Raw genomic sequence first — 17239 nt, forward strand, 5'->3', positions numbered from 1 at the left:
AGTAAGGCCCCGGTCTTCGTACCGGGAGATCGGGTCTGGCTCTCGACCCGGAATCTGCCCCTCCGCCTGCCCTGCCGGAAGCTGAGCCCGCGGTTTGTGGGGCCTTTCAAAGTCCTGAGGAGAATTAACGAGGTTACCTATAGGTTATTACTCCCCCGTTTACCGTATTAACCCCTCGTTCCATGTGTCTCTCCTCAGGCCATTGGTGGCTGGTCCACTCCAGGAGTCTGAGGTGCGGGAGGTCCCTCCGTCTCCTCTGGACATGAAGGGGGCCCCAGCGTACTCCATCCGTACCATCCTGGATTCGAGGCATTGGGTGGGGGGAACGGTGCTGTGTCCCGTTGAGGGATATCCGCGATCCCTCCCTGTTGCCTGATTTCCACCGTCGCCATCCGGCTCGCCCTGCTCCACACTGTCCTGAGGCCGGGGTCGGCGCGCTGCTGGAGCTGCGCGTCAAGGGGGGGCGGTACGGTCACGACTTCCTCCGAAGCTGCCTCCCCTCCTTGTTCGGGCAGGCTTCAGCGTTCGTCGTCACCGGCCTTCTAGCCACTGCCGCTCAATCTCATCATTCCATTTGTCTTGTCTTGTCTTGTCAATTACACACACCTGGTTCATATTCCCTTCATTAGTACATGTATAAGTGTTCCCTCTGCCCACTTGTCCTTGTGGGTGATTGTTTCATGTGAGATGAGTGTAGCTCGGTGGAGCTACCTGTACTTTGTATTGCCGGGGTATATTTTCCCTGTGTGGCTGTATTTGTTCCAGTGTGCCTGTTTTGCGCACTGGACTGTTGACGCTATCCAGCGTAACTGTGTACTACAGAATTAACTCTGTATTCTGTGATTTACCCTCCTGCGCCTGACTCCTTCAAATCACAGAGCCAGGTCTGCCTATGTGCCCACTGCCCACAAAATGAGGTGGAAACTGAGCTGCACTTCCTAACCTCCTGCCAAATGTATGACCACATTAGAGAGACATATTTCCCACAGATCACACCCACAAAGCATTTCAAAACAAATCAAACATTGATAAACTCCATATCTGTTAGGCAAAATACCTGTCTGCAATCCCATCAGCAAGATGTGTAGCCCGTTGCCATGAGAAAAGGGAGCACAAACAACATTATAAATACCACTAATATATTATCTGTTTATTTATCTTCCCCTACTATTCGTACTACAACTATTTGCCCATTGCTAAAACACTGTACATAGCTGAAAATAGAAGAAATGTATATCTTTTTTTAAACCTTTTTGAGTGCAATATTTACTGTTAAATTCTAATCTGTTGTTTTGTGTCTTCTCAGTTTTGTTTATTTCACTTGCTTTGGTAATGTAAACACGTTTCCCATGGCAATAACGCCTTTGGGGGAAGGAAGGAAGAGAGAGAGAGAGAGAGAGAGAGAGAGAGAGAGAGAGAGAGAGAGAGAGAGAGGAGAGAGAGAGAGAGAGAGAGAGAGAGAGAGAGAGAGAGAGAGAGAGAGAGAGAGAGAGAGAGAGAGAGAGAGAGAGAGAGAGAGAGAGATGAGAGAGAGAGAGAGAGAGAGAGAGAGAGAGAGAGAGAAAGCGTGGCACAGTGCAGTCTTCTTAATCACACGTTTATACACAGAGGTAAGACCTACTGCGGTAGAGGTCAGATTAAAAAGTTAACAAATGGGGTGTGTCTAGACTCCATAGGTTTGTGTGTTTTTTACAATAGTTCTTACACTAATGTTTACTATTCAATTAGGCTATGTAAACAAACAGTTGGGTACTACATACCTTACTGACGGGATTCAGTGTGACTGATAGAATAAAATGTCTGTCACTACCTATAACTAGGGTATAGCGTACTGTTCTATTTGAGAGGATGGAGAATCTGCTGTGCTATTTTTCTGGGTTCATAGTTACTTTTTTTTTTTTATCTGAGGAAACCCCATTAATAATCACATAATAGCCCAATTCTTTGAGAGCAGCCTAGTTCAAGCAACAACATTTTAAAAAATGAAGGAAATAGAGGTGCTCCAGGTTGTTCTAGCGAGCCCTGACTTGTGTGAGTGAGGCTAGGGCTGAGGAAGAGAGAGAGAGAGAGAGAGAGAGAGAGAGAGAGAGAGAGAGAGAGAGAGAGAGAGAGAGAGAGAGAGAGAGAGAGAGAGAGAGAGAGAGAGAGAGAGAAAGAAAGGGGGAGAAAGGGGGAGAGAGAGAGAGAAAGGGGGAGAGAGAGAGAGAAAGGGAGAGAGAGAGAGAGAAAGGGAGAGAGAGAGAGCAATTCAACTTGGTGCCATACCGTTCAACTCACCGTTACTCTGGTTTTGTGTCTCCGTGTTCCACTCCAGTTATTAATGTGAACAGGCACTGGCCATACAGGCCAAGGCACACAGTCCAACCAGATTAAAACCACAGTGGCGCTTTTATTCCTACGCTTATTCCAAAAGCACTTTTTCCTACTCGTCTCCAAATTAGTCTTCTTATAATCTAGGGAAAAATTGATTGTGGATGAGCGAGGACTAGCCAAGCCTTGGATTCATAGTTTTGCCATAGCTTCATGAAAAGGGCAGAGCTAGGCTTAACTCTGTCTAACTCTGCAGACATTGGCCCTATTTAATGAAAACCGGTAATCAAGCTTTCAAGATAAAATGGAAGATGCATTCGCCCTACACAGAATTCAGGGTTTGAATTAAAACAGTATCCAGTTGTGCTTCTCTTAGTTTCACAGAATCCAAGCATGAATTCTAGCTAGAGTTGAAGTCGGAAGTTTACTTACACTTAGGTTGGAGTCATTAAAACTTGTTTTTCAACCACTCCACAAATGTCTTGTTAACAAACTATAGTTTGGGCAAGTCGGTTAGGACATCTACTTTGTGCATGACAAGTAATTTTTCCAACAATTGTTTACAGACAGATTATTTCACTTATAATTCACTGTATTACAATTCCAGTGGGTCAGAAGTTTACATACACTAAGTTGATTGTGCCTTTAAACAGCTTGGAAAATTCCAGAAAATGTTGTCATGGCTTTAGAAGCTTCTGATAGGCTAATTGACATCATTTGAGTGAATTGGAGGTGTACCTGTGGATATATTTCAAGGCCTACCTTCAAACTCAGTGCCTCTTGATTAACATCATGGGAAAATCAAAAGAAAATCAGCCAAGACTTCAGAAAAAAGATTGTAGACCTCCACAAGTCTGGTTCATCCTTGGGAGCAATTTCCAAACGCCTGAAGGTACCATGTGCATCTGTACAAACAATAGTACGCAAGTATAAACACCATCCGACCACGCAGCAGTCATACCGCTCAGGAAGGAGACGCGTTCTGTCTCCTAGAGATGAACGTACTTTGAGGCGAAAAGTGCAAATCAATCCCAGAACAACAGCAAAGGACCTTGTGAAGATGCTGGAGGAAACAGGTACAAAAGTATCTATATCCACAGTAAAACAAGTCCTATATCGACATAACTGAAAGGCCGCTCAGCAAGGAAGAAGCCACTGCTCCAAAACCGCCATTGAAAAGCCAGACTACGGTTTGCAACTGCACATGGGGACAAAGATCGTACTTTTTGGAGAAATGTCCTCTGGTCTGATGAAACAAAAATAGAACTGTTTGCCCATAATGACCATCTTTATGTTTGGAGGAAAAGTTACGTGGATATATTGAAGCAACATCTCAAGACATCAGTCAGGAAGATAAAGCTTGGTCGCAAATGGGTCTTTCAAATGCATACTTCCAAAGTTGTGGCAAAATGGCTTAAGGACAACAAAGTTAAGGTATTGGAGTGGCCATCACCAAGCCCTGACCTCATCCTATAGACAATTTGTGGGCAGAACTGAAAAAGCATGTGCGAGCAAGGAGGCCTACAAACCTGACTCAGTTACACCAGCTCTGTCAGGAGGAATGGGACAAAATTCACCCAACTTATTGTGGGAAGCTTGTGGAAGGCTACCCGAAACGTTTGACCCAAGTTAAACAATTTAAAAGCAATGCTACCAAATAATAATTGAGTGTATGTAAACATCTGACCCACTGGGAATGTGATGAAATAAATTAAAGCTGAAATAAATAATTATTTATACCATTATTCTGACATTTCACATTCTTAAAAGAAAGTGGTGATCCTAACTGACCTAAGACAGATAATTTTTACTAGGATTAAACGTCAGAAATTGTGAAAAACTGAGTTTAAATGTATTTGGCTAAGGTGTATGTAAACTTCCGACTTCAACTGTAGGTGAAAGAGAGATGTTTTTTTTTAAATAGCATGGAACTCCTAGATCTATGGTTATGAATGAATGAATGGCAGCTTGCTTGTCTTCTCTTGTCTCAGAATGGTTAAACCCCTTGTCTAGTCATGTTTCCAAAACAACCGTCCAAAATACACAAACAAAACACAAATAGAATCTTGTTGCATGATGCTTCACCAGAATTCCACAGATCTGGTTCTTTCTCTGCACACCTGGTCACACTGACAGATGCTGATATGAACCACCACCTTCTCACAAACACACACACCTCTATTTGTGAGAGTCAAATACTGGATTGGGCCCCTGTGGCCAGCAAACTGGGCACAATCTGCAGAGATGATTGAAATGGCAGCAGGGTGACACGGTTATTGGATGTCTTTGGACTTTTTGGCCAAAGACATTACACAAAAAAACCTGTATAGCCTAGGTTGTGAGATGTCTTATATACTGGGAAATGTATTGTTTCAGTTTATTAATTCAGTTTCATTTATTGTGTTGTTTATTGTTGTAATGGTGTTTTGTCAAGCTGCATAGTCAACGTACCAAATACCCTTATTTAAACATACACCTTACACATTTATCTGCATTACAAATAAATAGTTATAGGCAGTAATATTACTTGATGTAATAACCTCTTAATTTCTGAGAAGGTCATTTAGAAATACAATAACAGACAAACATTTAAACTAAGCAGGAAAATATATAGAATATTTGCTTGCTTGTATTACTAATAACTAATTTATTGCATTCACTATATTGCTATTTATGTCTAATTGTTGTACTTTTTAAGTTCTATTCAGTATTATGATCAACATCTCTTGCAGGACCACTAACAAGTTTGTTACAAGTGGAAGAGTTGTACATGCATGCATGGTCAACTTTCTTACAATATGACGTTCCCAATGCTACCAAGTTCTTGGCATTGCTGTTTAAAACCTATTCAATTCGTTTTCTTAAGGCTAATCGATAATAAAATGCATTGATTGGAGCGAATATTTGAAACAAGTAGAGCTGATAGGCAGGTATAATGCATTCTTGCTAAGCTATAGGTGTCTGAATGACTGACAGCTGTGTCCTTTCGTGAGCTACCTATCTTAGCTAATCAGCTGCCAAGCTACTCTTTTGAAATATATTTCTAGCTAGCTACATTATTCTTTATGTTAAAAGCCACATACATTTCAGCATGTGCTGCAGTATTTAAATATATTATTTATACATTATTTAGTACAGTTTTGCAACTTTTTGTGGGAATTAGCTAGTTAGCATGAGGACACAGCTATTTGACAGCTGCTGTCGCGCGCTTGTTTGTTGTGTAGGCTCACGTTCCTAAAACCCCATATTTTAACTGTGTGAAAAGTCCGTGTGTAATTGCATACAAAAATAGAAATAAGACGAATGTTGATGTTTAGGCTACTTATTCTACTTTCTGCAGCCAGAAAATTCCCTAGCTTGTTCACATTAGCTACGCTGTTGCAACCAATGCCGCTTCTGCAATGTTCTTGTTGTTTGCAATGTAATTGCATCTGTGCAGTCTTCTACGTCAAGAGAAGTTTACAGGGTATTCGCGGCAAAGAGAAAATTCTAACCTGCGGGGCCTAGCGACTGCTGTTGGCCGTCCTCTCCGAAGATCAGCCTGAAGTCCAGCTCCTCATTACCAGTGCAGTTTGCAGTAGTCATCGGGGTTGACAGCTCGGCTTCACCCGTCACTCGAACGACGGCTAATGCAAAATAGTATTTTAAATGTCACAACATTTACAGAACTAACGTTAACTGAAACAACAAAACTTGTTTTATTTAGCAAATCAAAATTGTAGCGAGCAATCGACCCGCGTGAACTAGTTTTTCTTCCTTGATTATAAATCCAAAAATTATTCTTCCTCCCCGGCGACGTTTGGTAATAAAATGATCGTTAAACTTTTGATTGTCCTACAGCGAGTCTACTCTTTTGTCCTTGCGAACGTCAAGTTGATTTATCGCAGTTTGGTGTCAACAAGACAGACAAGGTTGTCTGTAAAATTGACTCTCTTCTCTCACTCGAGCGCCTTCTATCCCAACTTTTACTAACTGCGCGTGACAGGGCAGTTCCAGCAGTGACGTCAGCAAACCCCGGTACACAACAGAGCGCACGCACGCTCTGTCTCTCAATTCATCTCAAAGGGCTTTATTGGCATGGGAAACATACAATATGTTTACATTGCCAAAGCAAGCGAAATATATAATACACAAAAGTGAAATAAACAATCAGAAATGAACAGTAAACATTTATCTCACACACACACGCACAAACACGGATAAGGCTGGCAAGAGCTCCTGGGATATGTAGTTAAATCTCATATTGAAGTTCATTGCGTCAACATGGACAGTGGCAAAGGAAATTATTATTAGGCCTACATTATTATAGCGAATAATAAAGTTATCCAGATGTACAGAACTGCTGTCCTACTCTGATTTAATCAGAATGAAGTGACACTTTATCTGAGATCATCACACATTTTTTTTAATTTTCCTTTTGACCTTTCATTTATAATTTCTCAATCCCTATTTTGAACGTATGTAGGCTCTCATATACTATTGGCCTACATCTCTGCCGGACACAATTACAGTTAAAACGGACCATGCTGGCTTCAATTAACTAAATGTTCTGTGTTCACGTTGCCTATTGGACTGTAGGAATTCAACAGACTGCCCCACGGTCTATGCAATAATTCTGCATGTCGGTGATAAAGTCTGTGACATATGCAATAGAATTTAAATCTGTCCTTATACTAAGTAGGCCATCACACTTTCCTGGAATGCATTGCTTTGGTGATTAGTTCAATATATCCTATACCCTATAGCAGGGATCATCAACTAGATTCAGCCGCGGGCCAATTTTTTCTTGAGCGGATGGTCAGTGGGCCGGAACATAATTATAAATAATTTGTAGACTGCAAATTGACCACAAGAAGCCCAAACAGATATAACATTTGACTTAAACATAATCATTTCAAACCTTGCTTACATTTTTATATGATCACATATACTGTATCTCTCTATTATGCGTGGGAATAATTTGAAACAGATTTCCACAATTAAAATCACGTGGAGCTGATTTGCTGGTGTTGACCAACATAAAAAAGAATAATAATAATAATAATAATAATAATAATAATAATAATAATAATAATAATAATAATAGCCGAAAACTTGGGAGGGGACAAATAAAACCAACCGCCAGTTGGGGAACCCTGCCCTATAGACTATACAGATATTTTTTCTGGCCTGCAGATCAAATAAACCTTTTGACCCTTTCGTGTTGAGCAGATTTCACAATCCCTTTAAATGTATCACTGCCATCCATTCTGTGCATCATTAGATTAAACCAAATTAGAGACAACCTTCAACCCTTCTCTCTTAACTAGATTTTCGTGGCGACAGTCCAGCACTGATTGGGCCGTAATAACACGATGCACTCCTGGCCTCTAGAGCCCTCAGTCACCAACAAGTTACAGTGTACACACTGAAATATTTATATATATATATATTTATATATAATCATAATATCTAAATGAGACAGAACACTTGCATACACAAAATCCTCTTATCGAATATTCGTGAAAAATAACATATACAGCAAAGATAAGAAAAAAACAAGAGAATGTTTTTGTTTGACGTATGTGGGCGTACAGACGCTGAAGTTCACACATGCATGCGAAAGCAATGTCACATTTCCTGTGGTCTAAATTTCCAAGCAAAAGCACTCACTACATGTAACCCTCATTGACATTCACTGTATGCCATCACCTGGCGAAATTGAATTCCATCACAAAATATACTTGTTTGAGATCATACTAATAAAACTGCTATCGATATGTTACCTTGACAGTCCATGGTTGAGTTAATTTTGAAATGACAGTTGAATTCTAAAGACAATTCGGTGTTGAAGCATAACCCTCTGCTTTGATACGTTAGGCAACAAACTAATCAGTGATTTTTAGAGCTGCAATATTGATATTATTGGGAAATTATCGCATTTATATAGGATAAGGGTGTTATGTACAAAGTTGCTATGTGACCAAAATAGAGAAATAACATGATTTACTAACCGAAGTTCTCTGATCTTATTTCAAAAAAGTTATTTTGGATGTTCAGTTTTAATACACCATATTCAAAAAAATATTCCAATAAGATTTATTAAGTGAATAACAGATTTAGCACTTGCCTACCTCACAACATGTCCTACACTGTAAACACTGATTTGTATGCATTCTCTTTTGTATGGTAGGTTATTATTTGTTTTATTGACGTCTGCATGAGTACAATGCTGTTAGAGCATGTCTCCAGACCCACTACTTGTTGCTGCTTAATTCAGGTTACATGTGTGCCTCTTATCTTCTCAGATGACCTTTAAAGGGAGAAGATAAAGAACACAATGTACACAAATTGTGTGGGAGGGTGTGGATGTGGTTAACGATATTAAGTTCTCGTAAAGAAAGTTGTGAGGGAAAAAAGAAACCCTCTACCCCCTCACTTGTCCTGTGTTTGAGAGAGGTGTGTGTCGCTCTCTTTCAAGGATTGAGGCTTGAGCTTCTGCACAGCATAGCACACTGAACTTCAATACATCACCTTGACTGACATGCGCCATAATATGGCTTAAATATTGACTGTTATTATTATATTGCACAAGAATCTGTCCGAATTCCTCACAAGATGAGGAATGAGGCCTATTTCTAACTTTCCAAATATCGGAGAAGACAGGATTATTTGAGATGTATTTTATCTGAATTCTAAATTATTTTCTTTAGGCCTACTTGTTTTATTCAAATACAAAACCACAAGAAAGCAAATGACAACAATGTATCTATTTAATATTGGAACATAACTGAACTGAGTATAACAGTAAAAGGCATTTTGATTGAACACCTAAGTGAAAATAGCTACATGTAGACGCCTATTCATCATGCAAAAGAATACCGGAAAAATTGGCAGAGAAATTGGCACTAAAATTCTGAAGAAGATCTAGTGTAAAATGCATACACAGGATAGGTATCGAGTGGAGCATATGACAGGTTTTGTGGTTTACGGGTTTGACTTACTGGTCTTCATCCTTGATGTATGCTGCCCTCCACTGTTTACTGAAAGAACAACAACAAAACCAATCAAGACCCAACATTATTCGCCTCTCCTCACTGCTCACTTCTTTCCCGTAGTTCTCTCTAATACTGTCAAAGCTCTTCTATTTTTCCTATTTTTTTTCCACCAGTACTGTTCTGGATAGCAATGTCAGGGTTTTGCCCAATGCTTGAACTAACAGTCAACACGTGACACCCTATTACTGGCAGGGGAACTGTGCCTGATGAGGGATCAATACTGGTGACAGATCAGTGATTACTGAACCACAGAGATCATCAGAGGCAATCTTCATCATCAGGTCCAGGGTGAATAGAGCTGTGAGCTCATCACGTGGGTTGTACTCTCACATTGGCTTTGATCTACATGGCCCCGTGTAGCTCAGTTGGTAGAGCATGGCGCTTGCAACGCCAGGATTGTGGGTTCGATTCCCACGGGGGGCCAGTATGAAAAAAAAATAAAAAAATGTATGCACTAACTGTAAGGACCAGTGCCCAGTCTGCTAAATGACAAAAATGGAAATGTAAAATCTAGGTTGGAGAGAAGTTCAATAACTGTATGACTTCCTTGTTTTTTTTTTGGTCCACAGGTTGTCGGTGGCTCTTCAGTACAATAGGCTACAATAACGATTTAGTACATGTATCATAATGGCACAGCACGGATACAAGCACATAAAACTAGTCTAACACACATACAAACACAGCAACATTTTACAATACTAGTAAGGATCAATTTCAAAATGGTCTGAAGACAGATACATGCATAATTGAATTTAACAATTAACCCAGTATTGAAACACAATAATTACTTGGCTGGCTGTCTCCAATCCACACAGCCAAACTCAAGTTGTCCTCAAGTACAATAATACATTAACACAACACAGAGAATATAACACTGATCCCACTGTGGATGGAAGTTGGCCCATATATTCTACCCTGTTCCATTCTAGTACTACACGGGTAGCCGACATGTACTATTAAAAAACTTTCCATAATGTACATAACATCTAACATACTTTCTAAACAGAAAAATGTCATAAAAACAACAACTGGAGAGCAATGATTTTTAAATGTCCATTCTATATATTGTATTTCTATCTGGGCTACCGTTCTATTCAATCTGCAACGCGTCATCTCCTGCGACGGATCAGCAGACTCGACGTCATCATTATTCACCACCGACGCATGTGAAATTTAATGTTTGAAATTAAACGAAAAATACAGTCCGGTAAAAACATATATAATCCAATATATCTTGTTCTCTAAAGCATTTGATAAATTCACGGTATACACTATAATGAAATACAGCAGAAACTGTATTGTCTATTTGTTTGTGAAGACGTGCACCAGCTGATTCCTCCTACCTAACGTAAGCTAGCTAATTTACCAACAGAATGCAGTCTGTGAAGGTCGGCTACTCAGTGTTGTCTACGTTGATATCAAAACACAACTACTCGTCCTCGGGTCATTTCAGAGCAGTAGCATGTATTCATGGTACAATGAGTTCAGCCTGTGGTGCTCATCCCATGTCAACCACAGCACAACCTGTGGTCATTCGTATTCCCAGACACATGCAGGAGCAGGTAGAAAATGTGAAGCAGGTGAGAAGCAAGAACAAAGTCAACACCATCAAGGCTGGCAAGCTCCTAATTAAAAGCAAGAACCCAGAACTGAATCAGTCTGCAGGCTACACACTTGGGAAATTTGAGCAGCCCCATCTCTCCTCCAAAGGATGGAAACACAACAAATCATTTGGCGACTACTTCACGGTTAACAACACTCAGAGCACTCCACCCTTTGTCACAGAAATCCAGGATGAGGAGGGTGACAAAGCCAAAGAGAAGAGTAAACCTATTACATTTCACAACCTTCACCTCTGCCCGGACTTAGTGGAGACTTTGGGCAAGGACAACATAACTCACCCTACAACCGTTCAACTACAAACCATCCCCAAGCTCCTGAAAGGCTATAACATCCTGTGCGCAGCTGAGACGGGCAGTGGCAAAACCCTGAGCTACCTCTTGCCCATCATTCACAAACTACAGGCTGAGAAAGCAACAGATTCCGAGTCTATAGAGACCACACCCAGGACTCGCTCTGTTATCCTTGTCCCCTCTAGAGAACTCGCTGACCAGGTCTCTGCTGTGGCCAGGAGCCTGTGTGGCCCATTCGGGCTGATGGTGAAGACAGTGGGAGGTGGGAAAGGTGTGGGCAACATCAAGCTGGCCTTCACCAAGGGTCCCCCGGATGTGTTGGTGGCCACACCCGGTGCCCTCGTCAAGGCCCTGCGGAGACGCTACCTAGACCTGGGGGAGCTGAGCTTCATGGTGGTGGATGAGGCAGACACCATGTTTGATCCCAGCTTCTCTGGCATGCTGGAGAGCATCCTGGTCCAGATCCGCGTGGCCAGCGACCCCTCAGAGACCCGGGGCCCCGGCCCAACCCGCAAGGCCCAGCTGGTGGTGGTGGGGGCCACGTTCCCCGGAGGGGTCGGAGAGGTTCTCAGCCAGGTCATTATCATTCTGTTATTATTCCCCTTTTCCTACATTGTCTGCGTCCCAAACTCCCTATAGACCCTACTCCCTATACTATAGTGCACTACCACATAGGACTCTGGTCACAGGTTGTGCATATTCCTGCCTCATTATGTAAAATGCACATTAAAATGAGACTGACTTGTTGTTATAGGTGACGGACCTGGGCAGCATGGTGACCATCAAGAGCAAGAATCTTCACTTCCTCATGCCACATGTAAAACAGACCTTCCTGAAGGTATTTCCAACTTATTATTATTGTTTTCATTGGTTTGGTATTAGTATTGCTTTGTTTCTTTGGTGTTCTTCTATATTGTAAAGTGTCTATATATAAAGCTATGTATAAAACCCATGTACTAGTACCTACAGTTGAAGGCGGAAGTTTACATACACTTAGGTTGGAGTCATTAAAACTCGTTTTTCAACCACTCCACACATTTCTTGTTAACAAACTATAGTTTTGGGCAAGTCGGTTAGGACATCTACTTTGTGCATGACACAAGTACATTTTCCAACAATTGTTTACAGACAGATTATTTCACTTATAATTCACTGTATCACAATTCCAGTGGGTCAGAAGTTTACATACACTAAGTTGACTGTGCCTTTAAACAGCTTGGAAAATTCCAGAAAATGATGTCATGGCTTTAGAAGCTTCTGATAGGCTAATTGACATCATTTGAGTCAATTGGAGGTGTACCTGTGGATGTATTTCAAGGCCTACCTTCAAACTCAGTGGCTCTTTGCTTGACATCATGGGAAAATCAAAAGAAATCAGCCAAGACTTCAGAAAAAAAGATTGTGGACCTCCACAAGTCTGCTTCAACCTTGGGAGCAATTTCCAAACGCCTGAAGGTACCATGTGCATCTGTACAAACAATAGTACGTAAGTATAAACACCATCGGACCACGCAGCCGTCATACCGCTCAGGAAGGAGACGCGTTCTGTCTCCTAGAGATGAACTTCAATCCCAGAACAACAGCAAAGGACCCTGTGAAGATGCTGGAGGAAACAGGAACAAAAGTATTTATATCCACAGTAAAACGAGGCCTATATCGACATAACCTGAAAGGCCGCTCAGCAAGGAAGAAGTCACTGCTCAAAAACCACCATAAAAAAGCCAGACTATGGTTTGCAACTGCACATGGGGACAAAGATCGTACTTTTTGGAGAAATGTCCTCTGGTCTGATGAAACAAAAATAGAACTGTTTGCCCATAAGGACCATAGTTATGTCATGGACAATGACCCCAAGCATACTTCCAAAGCTGTGGCAAAATGGCTTAAGGACAACAAAGTCAAAGTATTGGAGTGGCCATCACAAAGCCCTGACCTCAATCCTATAGAAAATTTGTGGGCAGAACTGAAAAGGCGTGTGCGAGCAAGGAGGCCTACAAACCTGACTCAGTTACACCAGCTCTGTCAGGAGGAATGGGACAAAATTCACCCAACTTATTGTGGGAAGCTTGTGGAAGGCTACCTGAAACGTTTGACCCAAGTTAAACAATTTAAAGGCAATTCTACCAAATACTAATTGAGTGTATGTAAACTTCTGACTTACTGGGAATGTGATGAAAGAAATAAAAGCTGAAATAAATCATTCTCTCTACTATTATTCTGACATTTCACATTCTTAAAATAAAGTGGTGATCCTAACTGACCTAAAACAGGGAATGTTTCCTAGGATTAAATGTCAGGAATTGTGAAAAACTGAGTTTAAATGTATTTGGCTAAGGTGTATGTAAACTTCCGACTTCAACTGTATGTATTTATAGTAGAGCTGTGAAAGTGAATCCGTTAACTCAATTTATTGTAATTTTAGTGCACACTTATTTTTCTATAGGGATTATTTGCATTGTCTGAAAGCATAAAAAATGCAGAATCTATACAGCTAAAAACAACAATGCGATATCAAAACAAGTTGACATTGACGTTAAAGAAAGAGTTCTTCATCAATTTGTCAGATTTTGCTTAGCGTTACTTTGGACAAAATGAAGACGTCAATATTCTGTAATGCTTTTTGTATAAAAAAATATTACAGCTGAATTTCTGAATTTTCGATTAATCGAGATTCATCACAGCAAATCCTGTGATTTAACTTGATTAAAAAAAAAAAAAATTTACAGAATACTGTAAATTACATTATATATATATATATATATATATAGTATTAAATGAGTTAGTATAATTGATAGAATATAATTTATAGTATACTATATATAACAAATCTATATTATTCAATATTAAGGTGAGGGGAGCTGACAAGCTTCTGGAGCTTCACCAAGCCCTGAAGACAGCAGAGCAGGACAAGGCTGGGGTGTTGGTGTTCTGTAACCGGGCTCCTACAGTCAACTGGCTGGGCTACTCCCTGGAGGACATGGGGCTGAGACATGTCCGACTGCAGGGGGAGATGCCTGCCTCCCTCCGGGCCGGAATCTTCCACTCCTTCCAGAAGGGACAGGTGAGAGGAGACGAGATTATACTTTGTCTGCTTGCGCAGTTGCAAATTGCTTATCAAACTCCATGTGACAATATCTATGTCCACATTGTGTGACAAGCTCCATGTCACACAATAAAGAAACACTTTAAAAAGACACCCAGTAAAAATAACACGTCATTAACAACATACACGTTATAGGCGACGTTTCACATTCCATCCCTATAGGTGGACGTGCTGATCTGTACCGACATCGCTTCCCGAGGATTGGACACCCAGAAGGTCCGTCTGGTGGTCAACTACGACTTCCCAGAATCCCACACGGACTACATCCACCGGGCGGGGCGGGTGGGACGTGCAGGGAGCGTGGAGGATGGGGAGGTGCTCAGCTTCGTCACCCACCCCTGGGACGTGGAGTTGGTGCAGAAGATTGAGACGGCAGCCCGGAGGAGGACAAGTCTGCCTGGGATGGAGTCGGCCATCAGGAAGCCTGAGCCCAAAGCATCCGAAGAGGAGGAGGAGGAAGAGGGGTTGCCCTACTAGCGGGTCTGCCAAGTATTAGGATATTACCAAAGCAGAACTGACTTGGTCTCAGAGAGACCTTAATGTTTGATTAATTTGTTCAGTAAAACGATTGCATCCATGATAGCCCAAACCATCTGTGTGAGACTGAGTCCTTTGACCTTTTTAGCTGCCATATCATGTTTGAGACTGGAACTATGATCTGACTTCTCTTTTTAACCCAGATGGTTACAGCATGTCTTTCCAAAGAGGAAGTGTCTTTGGGAATGTACTAAAATCATACCCTCTTACAAGCAGCAGGTGTGCCACACATGTTTGCACTTCTCATGTGTAACCACGAGGTGTCAGTATTTACTTTATTTTACATGTCATACAGCAGTCATACATATAACCAGAGAAGGGCTATGGACAAATATAGCCTTATTTTAATACTCACCCACATGCGGCAAGCCCTTCATTTATGGAATTTAACTCAGCCATGCTAACTTGTTTTGGTAAAACATAGGTTAAAGAATCTAAAAAAACATTTAGAACAAGTATGGAATACCGAAGTTACTTTTCCTTCCCGAAATGAAAATAATTTCCTTAAAAGAACGATTAACTCATAGAACCTTTCATGTATCTGGTAGGGAGCCACTGAGACAGCAGTGCTAATCTCTTATCAATAACCACAGGTAGACCTACATTAGCATGTTACATTTTGGAAAGCGGTCTTCACTCTGTTTCCGCTTTTTTTGTGTGTAATACAGAAGCACCGCATTAAAAAACCAATATGTAGCAATTTCCATTAATCTACAGTCAAGTTGGATTCAGGCCCTAGCCTTGAAGTTTATCCCATTGATGCCTGCGGTTACTTGTTTTAGAGGAAGCAACATGTTTGAACATGAAAATGTTCAAACATGTTAAATGTGCAACCAGAGGGGAAAAAACTCTAGACCACCTTTACTCCACACACAGAGACGCATACAAAGCTCTCCCTCGCCCTCCATTTGGCAAATCTGACCATAACTCTATCCTCCTGATTCCTGCTTATAAGCAAAAACTGAAGCAGGAAGCACCAGTGATTCGGCTAATAAAAAAGTGGTCAGATGACGCAGATGCTAAGCTACAGGACTGTTTTGCTAGCACAGACTGGAACATGTTCCGGGATTCTTCAGACAGCATTGAGGAGTACACCACATCAGTCACTGGCTTCATCAATAAGTGCATCGATGATGTCGTCCCCACAGTGACCGTACGTACATACCCCAACCAGAAGCCATGGATTACAGGAAACATCCGCACTGAGCTAAAGGGTAGAGCTGCCGCTTTCAAGGAACGGGACTCTAACCCGGACGCTTATAAGAAATCCCGCTATGACCTCCGACGAACCATCAAACAGGCAAAGAGTCAATACAGGTCTAAGATTGAATCATACTACACTGGCTCTGACGCTCGTCGGATGTGGCAGGGCTTGAAAACTATTACAGACTACAAAGGGAAGCACAGCCGCGAGCTGCCCAGTGACACAAGCCTTCCAGACGAGCTAAACCACTTCTATGCTCGCTTCGAGGCAAGCAACACTGAAGCATGCATGAGAGCACCAGCTGTTCCGGACGACTATGTGATCACGCTCTCCGTAGCCGATGTGAGTAAGACTTTTAAGCAGGTCAACATTCACAAGGCCGCAGGGCCAGACGGATTACCAGGACGTGTACTCCGAGCATGTGCTGACCAACTGGCAAGTGTCTTCACTGACATTTTCAACATGTCCCTGACTGAGTCTGTAATACCAACATGTTTCAAGCAGACCACCATAGTCCCCGTGCCCAAGAACTCTAAGATAACCTGCCTAAATGACTACCGACCCGTGGCACTGACGTCTGTAGCCATGAAGTGCTTTGAAAGACTGGTCATGGCTCACATCAACAGCATAATCCCAGAAACCCTAGACCCACTCCAATTTGCATACCGCCCCAACAGATCCACAGATGATGCAATCTCTATCGCACTCCACACTGCCCTTTCCCACCTGGACAAGAGGAACACCTACGTGAGAATGCTATTCATTGACTACAGCTCAGCATTCAACACCATAGTGCCCTCAAAGCTCATCACTAAGCTAAGGATCCTGGGACTAAACACCTCCCTCTGCAACTGGATCCTGGACTTCCTGACGGGCCGCCCCCAGGTGGTAAGGGTAGGTAATAACACATCTGCCACACTGATCCTCAACACGGGGGCCCCTCAGGGGTGCGTGCTCAGTCCCCTCCTGTACTCTCTGTTCACCCATGACTGCATGGCCAGGCACGACTCCAACACCATCATTAAGTTTGCCGACGACACAACAGTGGTAGGCCTGATCACCGACAACGATGAGACAGCCTATAGGGAGGAGGTCAGAGATCTGGCCGTGTGGTGCCAGGACAACAACCTCTCCC

The 17239-nt window shown here is 41.9% G+C and overlaps 2 protein-coding genes across 3 annotated transcripts in view; one reads left to right on the forward strand and one right to left on the reverse strand.

The window, feature by feature from the left end:
* The window catches only part of LOC311111850 (nuclear factor of activated T-cells, cytoplasmic 3-like), a 59821-nt gene extending 53828 nt beyond the window's left edge, over positions 1–5993 (reverse strand). The window contains exon 1 of the mRNA XM_084154751.1: positions 5805–5993. Coding sequence (XP_084010877.1) covers positions 5805–5895 — 91 coding nt within the window. The 5' untranslated portion in view covers positions 5896–5993. The remainder of the gene's footprint in view (positions 1–5804) is intronic.
* A 4469-nt stretch (positions 5994–10462) lies between these two features.
* LOC311111760 (putative ATP-dependent RNA helicase DDX28) lies at positions 10463–14950 on the forward strand. 2 transcript variants are annotated; one of them, XM_084154578.1, is made up of 4 exons: positions 10463–11836; positions 12015–12098; positions 14109–14321; positions 14526–14949. In XM_084154578.1, the coding sequence occupies exons 1-4, from the start codon at positions 10721–10723 to the stop codon at positions 14838–14840; spliced, it is 1728 nt and encodes a 575-aa protein (XP_084010704.1). In that variant the 5' UTR covers positions 10463–10720; the 3' UTR covers positions 14841–14949. The 2 variants fall into 2 exon arrangements, with proteins under 2 accessions (XP_084010704.1, XP_084010705.1); XM_084154579.1 differs by having other exon boundaries at positions 10485–11836; positions 14499–14950.
* Positions 14951–17239: the final 2289 nt, after the last annotated feature.

The sequence above is a fragment of the Coregonus lavaretus genome (assembly GCF_964263955.1).
Source record: "Coregonus lavaretus genome assembly, chromosome: 37".
In the NCBI taxonomy this organism is placed as follows: domain Eukaryota; kingdom Metazoa; phylum Chordata; class Actinopteri; order Salmoniformes; family Salmonidae; genus Coregonus; species Coregonus lavaretus.

Bases quoted from the DNA above. Each gene is read 5' to 3' on its own strand.
- LOC311111760 (XM_084154578.1), top strand. From the start codon at position 10,721: ATGCAGTCTGTGAAGGTCGGCTACTCAGTGTTGTCTACGTTGATATCA. The intron at 12,099-14,108 runs GTATTTCCAACT...TTCAATATTAAG, and splicing joins TAAAACAGACCTTCCTGAAG to GTGAGGGGAGCTGACAAGCT. The intron at 14,322-14,525 runs GTGAGAGGAGAC...CCATCCCTATAG, and splicing joins ACTCCTTCCAGAAGGGACAG to GTGGACGTGCTGATCTGTAC.